The following is a 19,100-nucleotide window of genomic DNA, read 5'->3' as shown; positions in this document are numbered from 1 at the left end:
AAATTTCACAGAGGCGCAGGAAAGGCTACGTGGTAAGTAGCTTGATAACCAACAGCATGGTTTCGGGTTCAGTCCCAGTGCGTGGCACCTTGGGTAATTGTCTTCTACTATAGACTCTGGCCGACCAAATCCTTGTGAGTGGATTTGGTAGACGGAAACTGAGAGAAGACCGTCGTATATATAAATGCATATATTTGTATATGTTTGTATGTCTGTGTTTGTCTCCCCCGCCCCCACACCACTATCGCTTGATGACCAATGTTGGTGTTTTACGTTCTCGAAACCTAGCGGTTCTGCAGAAGACACCGATAGAGTAAGTACTAGGCTTGCAAAGAATAAGTCCTCGTGTCGATATGTCCGACTAAGGCGGTGCTCCAGCGTGGCCGCCGTCTTATGACTGAATGAAATACAAGAATATGGTTTTACTTTCTAAGCATTATTCAGGCGCTTATAATATATTGTTTACAAGTTTATGTAATGAATATTTTCAGCTTTGAAACCATGTATATGTAAAGTGTCTGGTGACCCTCACTACAGAGCGTTCGATGGACAAATGATACATTTCATGGGCACATGCAAATATACACTGGCTACTATTAAGAAGGGACCGAATAATACCTACTTTTCTGTTGAAGTAAAGAACGAACACCGAGGGAATAACCGTATATCTTGCACACGTTTAGTGGATGTCAAACTCACTGATTTCACAATTCGTCTGTTGCCAGCTAACAAAATCTTGGTACGTACGTTTTGTCTCTCTTCACTCTATACTTGTGTAAATGTGTAATAATCATCCACAGTATTATTTTGCAGGTCGAGTTGTATTTTCGAATGCCAAGCTTCTAATAACTGAAACCAAGAAACGAAACGAAGATATAATGCAATGAAACAAATTTAAATCGTAGACTTAGAAAAAAATTGAAAATGGAACTAAATGAAAGACGTAATCGTAATGTTTAACGTCTCGAATCAATAACAAAATACTGAAGATATTGACGTATTAAATTAGATATGAAGTCATTCATAAAATGTGAAATTAATCCTCGTTAATACAATATGATTAATGACGGATTTTAGCGTTTGCCAAACAATGATCATAAGAGACCCTCCAATCGAGATGCTAACAAAAGTTTTCACGGGTCGTATAAAGCACTCACTAGCTGACAAAACGGCCTCTTTTTTTCAAAATCATCGCTTCCACAAGACAGTGTGAGTAATTCATAGATATTTGGCTTTCAGAAGATGTTGATATGTTATATTTTTTAATGAAAGGAGCGAGGGCTTGTCAATTGCATTATAATTTCCATCCTCTTAAGTATATACTAATGTGACCAAATTATAAAGAGAGCCAAATGTATTATAGAGTGATATATTCTGTTCAGATGAGTTTACGTCTACGTAACTTAGTGGTTCGGCAAAAGGAGGGGATAGGGTAAGTACTGGATATAAATGAAAAATACACGTTGGTGGACTTACTCTAGTAAACTCTTGAAGGTGGTGCCCCAGCATGGCCAAGTCCAATGACTGAAACAAGTAAAATTTTGAAAATAATCCATGATTTATATATAAAGACAATAACTTGATTTGCATACCTGTCCTATTTTCTTAAATTTAATTTTCAGATAAATTCAGAAGAGAAATCGTTACCCGTAAGAAATTATAAAGAGTTTTCAGCCACGTACTCTGTCGGGTGGATTACAGTTACCACTGAATGGGGTTTGAAGGTCATGTTTGATGGTAGACACAGAGTCACTGTTACATCCACCAATATTTGCCGATCAACTGACTGGAATCTGTGGAGATTGTAACGGAGAAAAAGAACGACTCCGTACGAAATCTGGTGAAGATGTTTCTCAGAAAGCAAATAAATTTTCTTCAATTGGTGCCAGTTACCAAGTTGAAGACGACAGTGATAAACCCGAAACAAAGTAATGATTATTTTCTTTCTCAAACTCTAAAATCGTGAATAAAAAATATGCAAATTGTTGATAGTATATCAAATGGCGCAATGAATATGCCACAGTATTATGTTTTATTATCAAGATTTAGCTGTTTTCACGTTAATCTGTGATTATTCACATTATTTACATTAGACGGATATGTGTCCTGATTTTGTTTGTTGTTACCACAACGTTTTCGTAGAATTTTGAACCCTGGGTTCTCATTCCGAGGGATTTTTTTGCTGATTTTTTTGTTGTGATGTTTGTTGTTGTTGTTCCTTCTCTTCTTCTTCTTCTCTTTGTTTCTTCTTCTTCTGTCTTCTTCTCTTCTTCTTCTTCTTCTTTCTTTCTTTCTTTCTCTTCGTTTCTTCTTCTTCTTCTTCTTCTTCTTCTCTTTCTCTTCGTCTTCTTCTTCTTCTTCTTCTTCTTCTTCTTCTCTTCTTCTTCTTTCTTCTTCTTCTCTTCTCTCTTCTTCTTCTTCTTTCTTATCTCTTCTTCTTCTTCTTCTTCTTCTTCTTCTTCTTCTTCTGTCTTCTTCTTCTTCTTCTTCTTCTTCTTCTTCCATATTCAAAGGAATTGAATTCGCAACTTGAATTAGAAGCCCGCGCTCTTAACTATTACGCTATATGCCCATGGGCAGTTATTGAGTCAGTTTTAGGGTTATAAAACTAATATAGAACAGTTAATGAGTGAGCTGGCAGAATGTTTAGAGCGTGGCAAAAATGATTAGCGGCATTCCCTTGGGTTCCTTACGTTCTGATTTCGGGGTCGATAAAATTATCAGTCAAATACTAGGTCGATGTTATCGATTAGCCCCCATACCGATAAACTGCTGGTATTGTGCTGAAATTTTGAAGTATGGTTATTTAAGGTGGTGAGCCATAAATAAAAATAGTTTCCGTTACGGCACACATCAAAATGTTTAGTATTATTTCTGTTGGCTTTTTGCGTTCTGCGTTGAAACGTTGACGAAGACATATTTGCTTTTCATCCGTGCAGACTCGATAAAGGAAGTAGAAATCGAGATGAAACCGACTTACTCCATCCTCTCAAACCTCAGATTTTGTGTTTGTCGTAGAAAGAATTATTTATGTTTTAACTTTGAAAGTTTTCACTTAAAGCGGAGGAAATGTGTTACGGAATTTCCGCCAAGGTCGACTTTGCTTTTCATCCTTTCAGGGTCGATACATTAAGTACCAGTTGCATAATGGGGTCGATCTAATCGACTGGCCCCTTGTCCAAAAATTTCGTGCCTTGTGCCTAGTGTAGTGAAAAAATAGATTGTTCTGATCGAGCTGACCTACGACCAAAGAATGCGCGCATGTGTGATTTGCATATGGTTTGTTTATCTGTTTCTGTTTTTATATATAAGGCAAGAAATGAGTTAACAATCTTAGATGATTTGGTAACATTTTAGATGAAGGGAATATTTGACATCTGGAATTTTGTTCTACATCAGACGCTAACGAAAGTAGAGAGATGTGAATTATAATTGATTAACTCTCCCAGTAAGGTTTTACTCAGAAAATACACATGGTTTCTAGTTAGCAAATGAGAAATCATAAATCATAACATTATTCTTAACGTCATCATTTCGCTTTCTATTTTTATTTTCAGATGCAAAGTGAATGATGTTAATTCGACTTGTTCAAAGGAGCAGACAAAAGAATGTGATTTAATGAATGACAAAATCTTTGAAGCCTGCATTGAAAAGATCGGAGCTTCGCATCTAGAAGAATACTTGGAGTCTTGTAGAATCGATGTCTGTAGTTATCACAATGATCCTACGAACCACCACTCTGTTTTCTGTCAAATCATTGAAGGTTTTGCTACAGAATGCGAAACTGTGGGAATTTTCGTTAATTGGAGAGAAATATCACAATGCCGTAAGATTTACTGTTTCTTTACATTCCTCTAAGAACATGATAAATGGCGCATTACATCTGATGCTATAGTAACGAAGCCAAAGCAAATATCTGGACCACTCGTACGTTTTTCCGCAGTCCGTACACTTTCTGCAACTTTCCGTCGACCTCTGACCTGGTATCACTATGACAACTTTCTCTGGCATGGTCAATGCGACAATCATATGTTACACGCGTCCATTCCGAGAACTACTGTAAACAGCAGAAGTGAGCTAGAACTTTAAATCTTCATGCGCTTGCACAACCGAGTCCGAGGTGAATTTCTGCCAAGCGGCTTCAGTCTACGTGGTTTAGCTTCGTAACTGTCGCAACAGCCCGGATACTTAGTGATCAGACCTCGTATTTCTGTATGTATATATAACGAAGCATAGAATTCTGAAATGCCTCCAAGTGCATTGCTTAAGAAATTTGCGAATAGATTTCAGCCTTTATTTTTAACAAACCTTACTGAACTCGCGACACAATTCTTCCTCGATATATTGTAGAGACTTGGTAGATTTAATATGTATTTATTAGTATTTAAGTTGATTATTACTTTCGAATTAGACCCATCCCTGTTTCTTGTTTATACATAAATTTTCAGACAAATATTTGATATTTTGATTGATTTGCAAAATACTGCACTGAAGTGATATATTTCAGCAGAATATGAACAGAGGAAGCTTTATCTATTATTGACATAGTTACTGTGTTCCTCATGAATATTTGTTACTTACAAGGATATGCCTGTTTGCTGTGATTCTCTATTGATTCTCCATTGTATTTTATTTCAGCGATGAAATGCAAGGAAAATGAAGAATTTCAACACAAGACTAGCAGCTGCCAACCTTCGTGCGCTAATAGATCACCGATGTGCACAGGTTCAAGTCAAGGTTGTGTTTGTAGACAAGGCTTTATTCTGAGTGGTGAACAGTGTGTACCTGAAACAGAATGCGGCTGTATCGACAACAAGATATATATGAAGGTAAAATACTGTATGAAAATTTGTATACATAGATAAAAATAGATACTAATACACGCGCGCACGCACACACCATAACACACACATATACACAGACTCAGACAGACTTTGGGCTGTATAATAAATACCATTATGCATAAAAGATATAGATAGGTTATTGTTTATTGAATTGATTACTGGACATTTTTGTTGGTGTTTACTTTCGAACCGATCATCTGGTCACGACGTATATTTCCCTTATATAAAAGCTCTCTGTGTTCTACTAACAGAAATTAAACTAGGAATATCAGTGATAGCGTATTCTAATGTATTACCATCCGTGATAAAATAAGGCTTTGAGCTTCAGTCTTAGAAACACCATCAATATTCTACTGGAATATTTTAAAGTTTCATCAAATGTTCAGTCCATAAATATACACTGGTATAATAAGGTTCTAATTTATTGAATTTTACCTACAGGTTAATGAGGAAATTATATCAGCAGATTGTAAAACAAAGAAAATATGTAAACCTGGTAACGAAATCGTAACAGAAAATATCACTCCTTGTGGTGAAAATAGCCATTGCGGAATTCAAAGAGGAAAATATGCATGTGTTTGTAACGAAAATTTCATTCTTCAGAAGGAAGAATGTGTTCACGCTGGTGAGTAAAGTTTTTACAATTATCATTAATCTATTTTCACTGAACTGGTAATTTTAGACAAATATTTTCTTCTTCATTGTTTTCAAGTATAATTGTAATACACTTTTGAAATTTCTGTCGAAACCCAATAATTTAAAGTGACATGGTAAGTTGATAAAATGGAGACCAGTCTTCAGGTAGTACTTGTTTTATTGATTCGATAAGAATGAAAAGCAAAGTTGATCTGCGCGGAATCTGGATCCAAAATGCCACTATGGACGAAATTCTGCTAAGCATTGCTTCCAGTGAAGAAACGATTGAACCAGCTCTCCGGCTTAATTTTTATAATAATGGTTACAAATTTTGGCAGATCGCCACAAATTTTGTGGAGGAAAGTGGATAACGTCAGCCCAAGTGCTCAACTGGTACTTTTTTCATCAGCTCTGAGAGAATGAAAGCCAAATTCAACCACTGCAGAATTTGAACTCAGCGCAGTAACGATTCCGCCCGGCGAAGTAACAATTTTGCAAGTTCGTTGCCTGAGCATCAGATATAAATAACAGAATGCAAATATTGGGTTAAAATCTCTTTGAACAGAATAAGGCGATGATTGTCGGTGAGATATGAAGAATAGAAAGTTGAATATTTTAACGCATAGTTAAACTTTACAAAATAATGATCAATTTTGAATATGAGAACAATCGCCTGTAACTCCTATGAAACAATTTGATTTTAATAAAACTGAAACATTAATTCCTCAAAGATCGATTTTTCTACATGGCACTCAATAGTTATGTATTTGAAATTATCCTTTTAGCACAAAACCTGAAATTTGGGGAACGGGATTATGTTGATTACATCAACCCCAGTGGGTAACTGGCACTTGTTTAATCGACCCGGAAAGGGTGAAAGACAAGACAACCTCGGCGGAATTTGAACTGAGAACCTAGATGCAGACGAAATGCTGCAAAGCATTACTCAAGCACGCACACACACACACACACACACACACTGAGACACACTGAGACACACGCATATATGTTTGTGCGTGCTGTTACCATCAGGAGAGTCTATGGGTGAACCCGACGGGGTGTGGGTATAAGGAGTGAAAGGAGAACGCTTGCCGAGTATTTGATAAATAGTGATGAAGACCTGCTGCAATATGAGGCGAAGATATATGGGTGTAAATGCAGATGAAATGATGGGCAAGGAAGAGTTTAACCAAAGAACTGAGAAGAGAAAAGATGACCTTCCTGAAATGAGAATGTATGGACAGTTTGAAAGGAATACATAAGACGTATTATTATACAGCATCGTGGGAATGGATTGAGCGAGATGATTCGAAGCGTACCACCGAAAGCCTGATCATTGGTGCACAAGACCAGGCTCTCGCTACCAATTCAGTGAAGTATAGCATCTGTAAAACTTCTGATGCCCAGAAATGCAGACTCTGTGGAAAGAGTGTGGAAAATATGACTCACTTGGTAAGTGGATATGAGAGCCTTGCACAAAAAGAATACAAGGGCCTCCACGATAACGCGTGTGTGTATCTTCATTGACTTTCATGCTGTCAATACCAAACTGAAGTAACAGAGAACTAGTATAAGTTTGTATGAAATAAGGTTATGCGGGAGATGAAAAAGTAACGATACTCTGAGATTCTGATTTTCAGTTGGATCGTGTAATCGAACACCGTCGTCCGGATATCGTCATATTGAATAAGGGAGACAAATACTGTCAGATCATTGAAGAAGCCATACCAAATGACATGAATGTTGTGAGTAAAGAAGTGGAAAATATCACCAAGTACTTCGAATAGAAAGTGGAAATGGCAAGACTTTATGGAGTGCGGGAGGGTAATGTGAAAGTGATACGAGTGGTGATCGGATCGCTGGGGTCAATCCCATTGAAACTTCAAAACATATTAAGGTAACTGGAAGTCCCACGCAAGATTGATGTCTTGCAGGTTTATTGGGCACAGGGCACATCTTAACGAAAGTAATATCTGTCTGAGGTCCTACTTGTGACTTCACAGATTACTAACGATTCCAGTGCAATTTTTACCTAAACTATGTTACGAATGAATAATAAAAATAGTAGTAATAATATTAATAATAATGCATTTTAGTGGAATTACGAGGCCTCAAATGTGGGGGAGGGATTAAGTCGATTACATCGATCCCAGTACGTATCGAGTGCTTATTTAATTGGCCCCGAAATTATGAAAGGCGAAGTCGAACTTGGAGGAATTTGAACTCAGAACGTAGCGACGGGCGAAATGCCTATTTCTATTTCTTTACTACCCATAAGGGGCTAAACACAGAGAGGACAAGCAAGGACAGACAAACGGATTAAGTCGATTATATGGACTCCTGTGCCTAACTGGTACATACTTAATCGACCCCGAAAGGATGAAAGGTAAAGTCGACCTTGGCGAAATTTGAACTCAGACCGTATCGGCAGACGAAATACCTCTAGACATTTCGTCCAGCGTGCTAACGATTTTTCCAACTCCTAGCCTTAATAAAAATAATAATAATAATAATAACAATAATAATAATAATACGAACATGTTACCTGATGAGCATGATAATAATTATGATAATGCGTATGAGAATGATGTTGGTGGTGGGGGTAACGACGCTGATGATGGTAATAGACGAATATTTCGAATATAAATTTCACAGAGGCGCAGGAAAGGCTACGTGGTAAGTAGCTTGATAACCAACAGCATGGTTTCGGGTTCAGTCCCAGTGCGTGGCACCTTGGGTAATTGTCTTCTACTATAGACTCTGGCCGACCAAATCCTTGTGAGTGGATTTGGTAGACGGAAACTGAGAGAAGACCGTCGTATATATAAATGCATATATTTGTATATGTTTGTATGTCTGTGTTTGTCTCCCCGCCCCCACACACACTATCGCTTGATGACCAATGTTGGTGTGTTTACGTTCTCGAAACCTAGCGGTTCTGCAGAAGACACCGATAGAGTAAGTACTAGGCTTGCAAAGAATAAGTCCTCGTGTCGATATGTCCGACTAAAGGCGGTGCTCCAGCGTGGCCGCCGTCTTATGACTGAATGAAATACAAGAATATGGTTTTACTTTCTAAGCATTATTCAGGCGCTTATAATATATTGTTTACAAGTTTATGTAATGAATATTTTCAGCTTTGAAACCATGTATATGTAAAGTGTCTGGTGACCCTCACTACAGAGCGTTCGATGGACAAATGATACATTTCATGGGCACATGCAATATACACTGGCTACTATTAAGAAGGGACCGAATAATACCTACTTTTCTGTTGAAGTAAAGAACGAACACCGAGGGAATACCGTATATCTTGCACACGTTTAGTGGATGTCAAACTCACTGATTTCACAATTCGTCTGTTGCCAGCTAACAAAATCTTGGTACGTACGTTTTGTCTCTCTTCACTCTATACTTGTGTAAATGTGTAATAATCATCCACAGTATTATTTTGCAGGTCGAGTTGTATTTTCGAATGCCAAGCTTCTAATAACTGAAACCAAGAAACGAAACGAAGATATAATGCAATGAAACAAATTTAAATCGTAGACTTAGAAAAAAATTGAAAATGGAACTAAATGAAAGACGTAATCGTAATGTTTAACGTCTCGAATCAATAACAAAATACTGAAGATATTGACGTATTAAATTAGATATGAAGTCATTCATAAAATGTGAAATTAATCCTCGTTAAAACAATATGATTAATGACGGATTTTAGCCATTGCCAAACAATGATCATAAGAGACCGCGAGATGCTAACATAAAGTTTTCCAGTATGTCGTATGTAAGCACGTCACTAGCTGACAAAACGGCCTCTTATTTCCAATAATCATCGCTTCCACAAGACAGTGTGAGTAATTCATAGATATTTGGCTTTCAGAAGATGTTGATATGTTATATTCATTAATGAAAGGAGCGAGCGCGTGTCAATTGCATTATAATTTCCATCCTCTTAAGTATATTCTAAAGTGACCAAATTATAAAGAGAGCCAAATGTATTATAGAAGTGATATATTTATTCTGTTCAGATGAGTTTACGTCTACGTAACTTAGCGGTTCGGCAAAAGGAGGCGATAGGGTAAGTACTGGATGTAAAATGAAAAATACACGTTGGTGGACTTACTCTAGTAATCTCTTGACGGTGGTGCCCCAGCATGGCCAAGTCCAATGACTGAAACAAGTAAAATTTTGAAAATAATCCATGATTTATATATAAAGACAATAACTTGATTTGCATACCTGTCCTATTTTCTTAAATTTAATTTTCAGATAAATTCAGAAGAGAAATCGTTACCCGTAAAAATTATAAAGAGTTTTCAGCCACGTACTCTGTCGGGTGGATTACAGTTACCACTGAATGGGGTTTGAAGGTGATGTTTGATGGTAGACACAGAGTCACTGTTACATTACCACCAATATTTGCCGATCAACTGACTGGAATCTGTGGAGATTGTAACGGAGAAAAAGATGACTTTCGTACGAAATCTGGTGAAAATGTTTCTCAAAAAGCAAATAAATTTTCTTTAATTGGTGCCAGTTACCAAGTTGAAGATGACAGTGATAAACCCGAAACAAAGTAATGATTATTTTCTTTCTCAAACTCTAAAATCGTGAATAAAAATATGCAAATTGTTGATAGTATATCAAATGGCGCAATGAATATGCCACAGTATTATGTTTTATTATCAAGATTTAACTGTTTTCACGTTAATCTGTGATTATTCACATTATTTACATTAGACGGATACGTTTCCTGATTTTGTTTGTTGTTACCACAACATTTCCGTAGAATTGTGAACCCTGGGTTCTCATTCCGAAGGTATTTTTGTTGTTGTTGTTGTTGTTGTTGTTTTTATATATAAGGCAAGAAATGAGTTAAGAATCTAAGATGATTTGGTAACATTTTAGATGAAGGGAATATTTGACATCTGGAATTTTGTTCTACATCAGACGCTAACGAAAGTAGAGAGATGTGAATCATATTTCATTAACTCACCAGTAAGATTTTACTCAGAAAATATGCATGGTTTCTAGTTAGCAAATGAGAAATCATAAATCATAACAATTTATTCTTAACTTCATCATTTCGCTTTCTATTTTCATTTTCAGATGCAAAGTGAATGATGTTAATTTGACTTGTTCAAAGGAACAGACAAAAGAATGTGATTTCATGAATGACAAAATCTTTGACGCCTGCATTGAAAAGATCGGAGCTTCGCATCTAGAAGAATACTTGGAGTCTTGTAGAATCGATGTCTGTAGTTATCACAATGATCCTACGAACAGTTACTCTGTTTTCTGTCGAATCATTGAAGGTTTTGCTACAGAATGCGAAACTGTAGGAATTTTCGTTAATTGGAGAGAAATATCACAATGCCGTAAGATTTACTGTTTCTTTACGTTCCTCTAAGAACAGGATATATGGTGTATTACATTTTGATGCTATAGTAACGAAGCCAAAGCAAATATCTGGACCACTCATACGTTTTTGCGCAGTCCGTACACTTTCTGCAACTTTCCGTCGACCTCTGACCTGGTATCACTATGACAACTTTCTCTGGCATGGTCAATGCGACAATCATATGTTACACGCGTCCATTCCGAGAACTACTGTAAACAGCAGAAGTGAGCTAGAACTTTAAATCTTCATGCGCTCGCACAACCGAGTCCAAGGTGAATTCCTGCCGAGCGGCTTCAGTCTACGTGGTTTAGCTTCGTTACTGTCGCAACAGCTCGGATACTTAGTGATCAGACCTCATATTTCTGTATGTATATATAACGAAGCATAGAATTCTGAAATGCCTCCAAGTGCATTGCTTAAGAAATTTGCGAATAGATTTCAGCCTTTATTTTTAACAAACCTTACTGAACCCGCGACACAATTCTTCCTCGATATATTGTAGAGACTTGGTAGATTAGATTTAATATGAATTTATTAGTATTTAAGTTGATTATTACTTTCGAATTAGACCCATCCCTGTTTCTTGTTTATACATAAATTTTCAGACAAATATTTGATATTTTGATTGATTTGCAAAATACTGCACTGTAGTGATATATTTCAGCAGAATATGAACAGAGGAAGCTTTATCTATTATTGACATAGTTACTGTGTTCCTCATGAATATTTGTTACTTATAAGGATATGCCTGTTTGCTGTGATTCTCTACTGATTCTCTATTGTATTTTATTCCAGCGATGAAATGCAAAGAAAATGAAGAATTTCAACACAAGACTAGCAGCTGCCAACCTTCGTGCGCTGATAAGTCACCGAATTGCACAGGTTCCAGTCAAGGTTGTGTTTGTAGACAAGGCTTTATTCTGAGTGGTGAACAGTGTGTACCTGAAACACAATGCGGTTGTATCGACAACAAGATATATATGAAGGTAAAGTACTATATACAAGTTTGTATACATAGATAAACATACACACACTCACACATATCTACACACACATACACGCTCGAACACATACGCACACACACACAGACGCACATGTGATCTGTATATAACAACATTTGGCATAAAACATATAGATAGCTGAGTCTTAATAGATTACTGGATATTTTTGTGGATGTTAACTTTCGAACCGATCATCAGGTCACGACGTATACTTCCCTTACATAAAAACTCTCTGTCTTCTACTAAAATAAATTAAACTAGGAATATCAGTGATAGCGTATTCTAATGTACTACCGTCCGTGATAAAACAAGGCTTTGAGCTTCAGTCTTAGAAATACCCTCAATATTCTACTTGAATATTTTAAAGTTTCATCAAATGTTCAGTCCATAAATATACAATGGTATAATAAGGTTCTAATTTATTGAATTTTACCTACAGGTTAATGAGGAAATTATATCAGCAGATTGTAAAACAAAGAAAATATGTAAACCTGGAAACGAAGTCGTAACAGAAAATATCACTCCTTGTGGTGAAAATAGCCACTGCGGAATTGAAAGAGGGAAATATGCCTGTGTTTGTAAGGAAAATTTCATTCTTCAGGACGAAAAGTGTGTTCACGCTGGTGAGTAAAATTTTACAATTATCATTAATCTATTTTCACTGAACTGGTAATTTTAGACAAATAATTTGTTCTTCGTTGTTTTCAAGTATAATTGTAATACACGTTTGAAATTTTTGTCGAAACCCAATAATTTGAAGTGACATGGTAAGTTGACAAAATGGAGACCAGTCTTCAAGTAGTACTTGTTTTATCGATTCGATAAGAATGAAAAGCAAAGTAGATCTGCGCGGAATCTGGATCCAATATGCCACTATGGACGAAATTCTGCTAAGCATTGCTTCCAGTGAAGAAACGATTGAACCAGCTCTCTGGCTTAATTTTTATAATAATGGTTACAAATTTTGGCAGATCGCCACAAATTTTGTGGAAGGAAAGTGGATTACGTCAGCCTAAGTGCTCAACAGTTTTTTCCTCCTCTTCTTCTTTCTTTTTCTTTCTTTCTTTTCTTTTTTTTTCTTTGCTCCACAAAATTCCTTCAGCTTTTAGAAATTCTAACATAGCAGTTTTGTGCAGGGAACAGTAGTGTGACAAGTATCTTATCATACAGCATGAAATTATACCCACCTCATTGTGGATTAATCATGGATAGATTCCTCGTCTGTGAGTATGAAATATCTCCTCATATCTCTGGAAATTTGCACCTACATTATGGATTGATTCATCTTCTCTGTGAAGCTAATAAGCTTTTTTAAAAACTGTGATAAGACTGTGCATCATCATTAAAGAACTTTGGAAGTCCGCTTACAACCTGAATTTGCTTTTTATAAAATTATCTCCGATACTTCATGAGTGTAGCCTCACCCACTAAGATGTTTGGAGAACTCATATGTGTTTTAGCTGATGAGTACGGGACACTTGTATTTGCTGCAATATTTGCAGCTTTTAATAAACCCTGTCTTTGTATGAAACAATTGTACAAAAAAACTAATCCATTCTTGTTGCTTTTTTCTCGTATATATATATATACATACATACATATGTATGTATGTATATATACGTATATAGATATAAGCATATACAAAAATTATATATATGCATATATATAAATGTATATTTATACATGTATGTATATATATATATACACATATATATACATACATACATATATATATATATATATATATATATATATATATATATATATATATATATATATATATATATAAAAATAAAATATGTATAATATATGCATATATACATACATATAAATACATACCTACATATATATGTATATATACATGCATACCTGCTTATGGACATCAAAAAAACGTTAAACACAATAAGAAACGAAAACATAAAAACGAAAATTTAGAAAACGTACTATTTTTCGAACATCGAAAAATACAGAGAAACGAGATATGCAACATAAAGAATATTCCCCTTCATTAGTTGTCCCTGTTTCATCTACACTGCTCCGCGAAGGCAAGGACAATACGCGACTTCGTTGTAACAGTACTTCCCGAAAAGTAAATCAAATAAATTTTGGGATTTTTTGCGGAGGGTGAAAGTGGTAACAAGAACAGGACAGTGAAAACAAGACAGTAAAAACAAACGGTGAAGGCTGTTGAGCCAAGATGATAGAAAAATTATTATGAACGCTAGGAGGACGAGCTTTGAGAGGAGACAGTTCTGACTTTAGGAGAGAAATGGAAAGAAAGATAGATTCCCTTTCGTCATGTGTCAGCAACGAGAGAGTCAAGGAGGAAGAGTGTGTGTGTGTGTGTGTGTGTGTGAGAGAGAGAGAGAGAGAGGGAAAGAGAGCACAGTGAAAAAGAGAAGAATAATTAGGTATATACATATATGTATGTAAATATGCATATATTTTATATCATTTATATTAATATATGATCGAACGCCACGCATTCTTTTCTAAGTGTATATATATATATATAATATATATATATATATATATATATATATATATATCATCATCATCATCATCATCATCATTTAGCGTCCGTTTTCCATGCTAGCATGGTTGGACGGTTCTACTGGGGTCTGTGAAGCCAGAAGGCTTCATCAGGCCCAGTCAAATCTGGCAGTGTTTCTACGGCTGGATGCCCTTCCTAACGCCAACCACTCCGTATATATATATATATATATATATATATATATATATATATATATATATATATATATATATATATATATATATGTTGTTGTTGTTCGTTCCTTCTCGATCCATGCCTGGCTCATAAGGGCCGGTTCCCCGGTTTCATTGGAGTAGGTTCCCCATCCGGCAGGGACATCGGTCCGTCGCAGGTGAGCTGCTAGATGCCAGAAGAAAAACTGAGAGAAAGTTGAGTTGAAAGAGTCGGTTGTAGTTCGCCATTATCTACTGCAGGGGCCGCGTGGAACTGATGAGTTTCCTTCATAAACACACACATCGCCCGTTCGGAGATTCGAATCTTCGATCCCTAGACCGCGAGTCTCCTGCTCTAATGACGAGGACATGTGATTGCACACACACACACACACACATATGTGTGTGTGCGTGCGGTAACCATCAGGAGAGGCTCCTAAATAGCAATGTCATATCTTCGAACATGCAATAAAGCATCATGGTTTGTATGGTGACGAAGACACAGTATACGTTGGTAAGTTTACTCTCGATATTATTGGACATTCATGAAATCAAGTTCCACCGAGGCTGCATTTGCCTTTCGGTGGTTTACAGAATATGCATCAGCTGTAATCATCTAGTCCCTCCCTCAACGTTTCAGACATTTTACCTTTAGCAGAAAGGATGTTATTTGACATTCGGAAGTGGCAAACTGGTATAATGTTTAGCAGCATTTTTTCTTCCTTACGTTCTGAGTTCAAATTCCGCCGAGATCGACTTTACCTTTTATCCATTCGGGGTCGATGAAATAACAACCAGTTGCGCACCGGGGTCGATGAAATAACAAATAGTTGAGTACAAGGGTTGATGTAATCGACTAGTTCCGTATATCCCAAATTACAGGCCTTGTGCTTCTAGTAGAATGGATTATTATTAGGGAGCCGTATTTCTATTGTGAATTCTGAGACGGACTTTACACGCTGCACACATTGAAGACAATTAAAAAAATCACGTTAGATATTATTAGTTTGTGAATAAATTAGTTATTCATATAACAATTGCATTAATTATTTAACAGTTGCATTGTTCTTCTTAATCGCAATTCACTCGACTGAGTGGACTTGTGATCGAAGGTGTTCTAACGATCACCACCTCCTCGTAGAGCCGAGCTAACCATTATATTTCTTATCTTTTAAGGTTCTTTAAGAGTAAAATGTAGTTATCTGTCTGTGTTTGGTTATCTATCTATCTATCTATCTATCTATCTATCTATCTATCTATCTATCTTTCTCTCTATCTATCTATCTATCTATCTATCAAATTTGCTTCACTTTGTTTAGTTCTCCGCTTGCTTGCTTCCCTGTATTTGAATTGAAGACATTGTATATTATATAGATAAATATTGATATGTTTTAAAGATTTCTAAAGTTTTTTCATTTTTCAATACTTTGCAGGTTTTTCTGAATGACCTATATCCTAAATTACGTCAAGTAAACCATTATATGTACAAGCACAAATAAAGAGTCTAAATATCTATTAAAAAAGAATTCTTAGTCTTTCTTTAAATTCTTCTTTTAAATATGTTTCGTCTTTAAAATCTTGTTGTGGTTATTAGAAATTGCTGCTGCTGTTTGTTTGTTTGTTGAGCGAAGCGGTCTTCGTCCTTGGGAGAAGTCCGAAACGTAATCCTTTGCTATTCGTAAGACCCGCAGAAGAGAAAGCAGGTCAACCCCCGACACCGAGAGCATCGACGGATGGATGAATGCGCGTCCAGGCTCAGCGGTTGCGTAGGAAGTCGGGGACAAGAAACAGGAAGAAAGAGTGAGAGAAAGTTGGGGCGAAAGAGTACAACAGGGGTCGCCACCACGCCCTGCTGGAGCCTCGTGGAGCTTTAGGTGTTTTCGCTCAATAAACACACACAACGCCCGCTCTGGGAATCGAAACCGCGATCCTCCGACCTCGAGTCCGCTGCCCTAACCATTGTGCCATTGCTCCTCCACTTGCTACTGCTGTTGATGTCTTGCTTTTGCAGTTAAATTGTTTCTAATAATTAATTGACGCATTTGAAAATATTTGTTTGCCATACCTTATTCTTAACTTTGTTATAAAACTATTTGAATGTTCTTATTAAATATATCTACGACAATCATCCAACCGGCCTCACTCTGAGCTCTGTAAATTTCTTGGTATAATTTAACTAAAAACTCCATGATAATAAAAGTGTCTTGTATTCTTGCATGTGTAGATATACATAGACATAATTATGTGTAAGTTATATACAATGATATAGACAGATACGTGTGTATATATAAACATAAACATACAAACATACATGCACGCACACACTCATTCACATACAAATATATACATACATATATACATACATACATAAAAATATTTGAAGAAAATAGATATATTCCCACACAGGAACAAATGTAGGGTTGGAAATGTATCTGCGTTGAAAACGAATTGTAGTTTTTAATTTTTTAAGCAAATGTATTATAATACCATACCGGTTTCAACAATGTTTTGCTTGTCAATAGTAAGGAAATACAGTTTAAGAGAGACTGAAGATACCCTAGAAAAATCGGTAAAACTTGTTTAAAAATGAAATATCAAACAAACTGCAAGATTCACAAAAAAGAATGTCTCTTTGCAACAGCTCAGCTACTGGGAAAGGTTGAAACAGCTAAGACTCTACTCCCTGGAGAGAAGACGGGAGAGGCATATTTGATGATGGTGGCTCTTTCGTGTCCGGAGATTGAGTAAGAGCAACACGCCTTCATGTAGCTAAGTAAACCGATCTTCAGTACTGCTCATCATTTCTTCATTCCTGCACTTAGTAGTTTTAAAGTGGGAATCAGTCCTTTCCCACTATTTAGACTTTTGTAGATCTGATCACTGCAGCTCAGTGGATTTAGAGAGCTGCGGTTATCATTAGGTTGTAGATTTTATATAGGAACTGCCTTCTCTTAGGTGAATTGCCTTATAGGCTGGAGTGCTCCACCTGCCCTGGAATTGCCGGAAGGGTGTCAAAGAGGATACTGAACTGCTTCGGAGACTCTACTCCTTGATCTGTTAGCAAAGCTGACTCCCTAGTCTTTCCCTTTCCCAAAGCACTCATAAGACAGTGAAGCTTTGTGCCTGAAATTTATCCGTGATATGCTTATCGTTTTATAGCTGGGAATAGGTGCTACTATTCCGGCTTCGAATAATAGTGGGGAACAATAGTGAATCGTAGGTGGTGTATGTATTGACTTACGTATATATATATATATATATATATATATATATATATATATAGTAAAAGCAATTAAGATTCAAGTGAGTTCTGTTGAATTCACATGAATGAGATACTTAACTTAGATGCACCAGAAATCTATATGGTATTATAAATTTAAATGACAACCGTATATAAAAACCATTTGGTGATTTGTCTTTCTTGCTTATTATAATAATATAGCAATACTCTTATATTTTTATTTTAAATAGACAGCTGCAAGTTCATAAGCTATGGTTATTTTCTCTCTAAATGTACCAGATTTGGAATATAAAGAAATAAATCAGCTGCTAAAAAACTTTCATTCTAATAGACCATATAGATAATTTAAATTAATTTCATCTAAATTTTTTCTAATTTAGGGAAACCAACTTAAAGCAAATAAGTTAATAAAACTTCGTAATTCTTTTATATACTATAAGTAAATTAAAGCTAATCCCATAGAAATAATATAACGATTTTTCATTATGAAAAACAATACTCCCAATTCTTTCTTTTGACCCCTAAATGCAGTCCCAAAGTCTGCCACTGTATAAGTAGTAACATTAATAAATAAAGAAATTAATTGAATGACCTCCTTTCTAGTGTTGCACTGAAATCTGCTAATACTTTTTCCTATAGTGATAACCTTTTGACCCGCCTTTAACTTCCCTTGTCCTCTTTATATAGCAATTAACAACGGAATACTGGTCAAGATTAGCTTTCCTTTTTTTAAAACTCTTAGATTCTTACAAATTCTGATCCAGTCAGCTTGTCTCCACTGAGATAAACTATTCTGCGTGAGTGGATATTTACAACACCATTTCTTCTCAGTTAACCCTTTATACCCTTTGTGAGTGATTGTCTATACGCTCCACTAAATTTCATTCAACAAATTCTAACATAGCAGTTTTGAGAAATGATCAGAAATGCAACCAGCTTACAATCATACATCAGGAAACCCACTTTATTATGAACTAATTATGGATAAATACATCGTCTGTGATTATGAAATCTCTCCTCATATCTCCAGAATTCAAACATACTTCATTATTATGGATGGATTTACATTTTCAATTTCTGTGAAACTAAGAGGTTTTTTTAATACTTTTTTAAAGCCTGTTATTTGATAGTGCAACATTAAAGAACTTTGGAAGTTCGTTTATTATCTAAATCTGATTTTTATAGAACTATCCCGAATGTTTCATGAGTGTAGCCTCAACCCCTTAGATGTTTTGAGAACTCAGATGTTTTTTCGGCTGATGAGTACG

The 19,100-nt window shown here is 36.0% G+C and overlaps 2 protein-coding genes and 1 long non-coding RNA gene across 3 annotated transcripts; all 3 read left to right on the top strand.

Moving 5' to 3' along the window:
* The first annotated feature begins 1,843 nt into the window (after positions 1-1,843).
* Positions 1,844-9,756, top strand: LOC115209191 (zonadhesin-like). The gene is made up of 6 exons (XM_029777440.2): positions 1,844-1,928; positions 3,558-3,826; positions 4,639-4,829; positions 5,286-5,469; positions 8,618-8,759; positions 9,753-9,756. Exons 2-6 carry the CDS (start codon positions 3,619-3,621, stop codon positions 9,754-9,756), a joined length of 729 nt encoding a protein of 242 aa, XP_029633300.1. The 5' UTR covers positions 1,844-1,928; positions 3,558-3,618.
* On the top strand, positions 8,797-12,516 carry LOC115209190 (zonadhesin-like). Its single transcript, XM_036501642.1, has 5 exons — positions 8,797-8,863; positions 9,753-10,059; positions 10,593-10,861; positions 11,680-11,870; positions 12,325-12,516. The coding sequence occupies exons 2-5, from the start codon at positions 9,857-9,859 to the stop codon at positions 12,514-12,516; spliced, it is 855 nt and encodes a 284-aa protein (XP_036357535.1). The 5' UTR covers positions 8,797-8,863; positions 9,753-9,856.
* Positions 12,517-15,023: 2,507 nt separating this feature from the next.
* On the top strand, positions 15,024-16,123 carry LOC118762417. Its single transcript, XR_004998162.1, has 2 exons — positions 15,024-15,105; positions 16,025-16,123. It is a non-coding gene; the product is annotated as an uncharacterized LOC118762417 (long non-coding RNA).
* Positions 16,124-19,100: the final 2,977 nt, after the last annotated feature.

This window comes from Octopus sinensis, linkage group LG3 (genome assembly GCF_006345805.1).
Source record: "Octopus sinensis linkage group LG3, ASM634580v1, whole genome shotgun sequence".
NCBI classification, from domain to species: Eukaryota; Metazoa; Mollusca; class Cephalopoda; order Octopoda; family Octopodidae; genus Octopus; species Octopus sinensis.
This window is presented reverse-complemented; position numbering and strand designations above follow the sequence as displayed.

Excerpts from the sequence above, each read along its gene's own strand:
- LOC115209191 (XM_029777440.2), top strand. The coding sequence starts at position 3,619 with ATGAATGACAAAATCTTTGAAGCCTGCATTGAAAAGATCGGAGCTTCG. Across the intron at positions 3,827-4,638 it reads GAGAGAAATATCACAATGCC|CGATGAAATGCAAGGAAAAT; the intron begins GTAAGATTTACT and ends ATTTTATTTCAG. Across the intron at positions 4,830-5,285 it reads ACAACAAGATATATATGAAG|GTTAATGAGGAAATTATATC; the intron begins GTAAAATACTGT and ends TTTTACCTACAG.
- LOC115209190 (XM_036501642.1), top strand. The coding sequence starts at position 9,857 with ATGTTTGATGGTAGACACAGAGTCACTGTTACATTACCACCAATATTT. Across the intron at positions 10,060-10,592 it reads AGTGATAAACCCGAAACAAA|ATGCAAAGTGAATGATGTTA; the intron begins GTAATGATTATT and ends TTTCATTTTCAG. Across the intron at positions 11,871-12,324 it reads ACAACAAGATATATATGAAG|GTTAATGAGGAAATTATATC; the intron begins GTAAAGTACTAT and ends TTTTACCTACAG.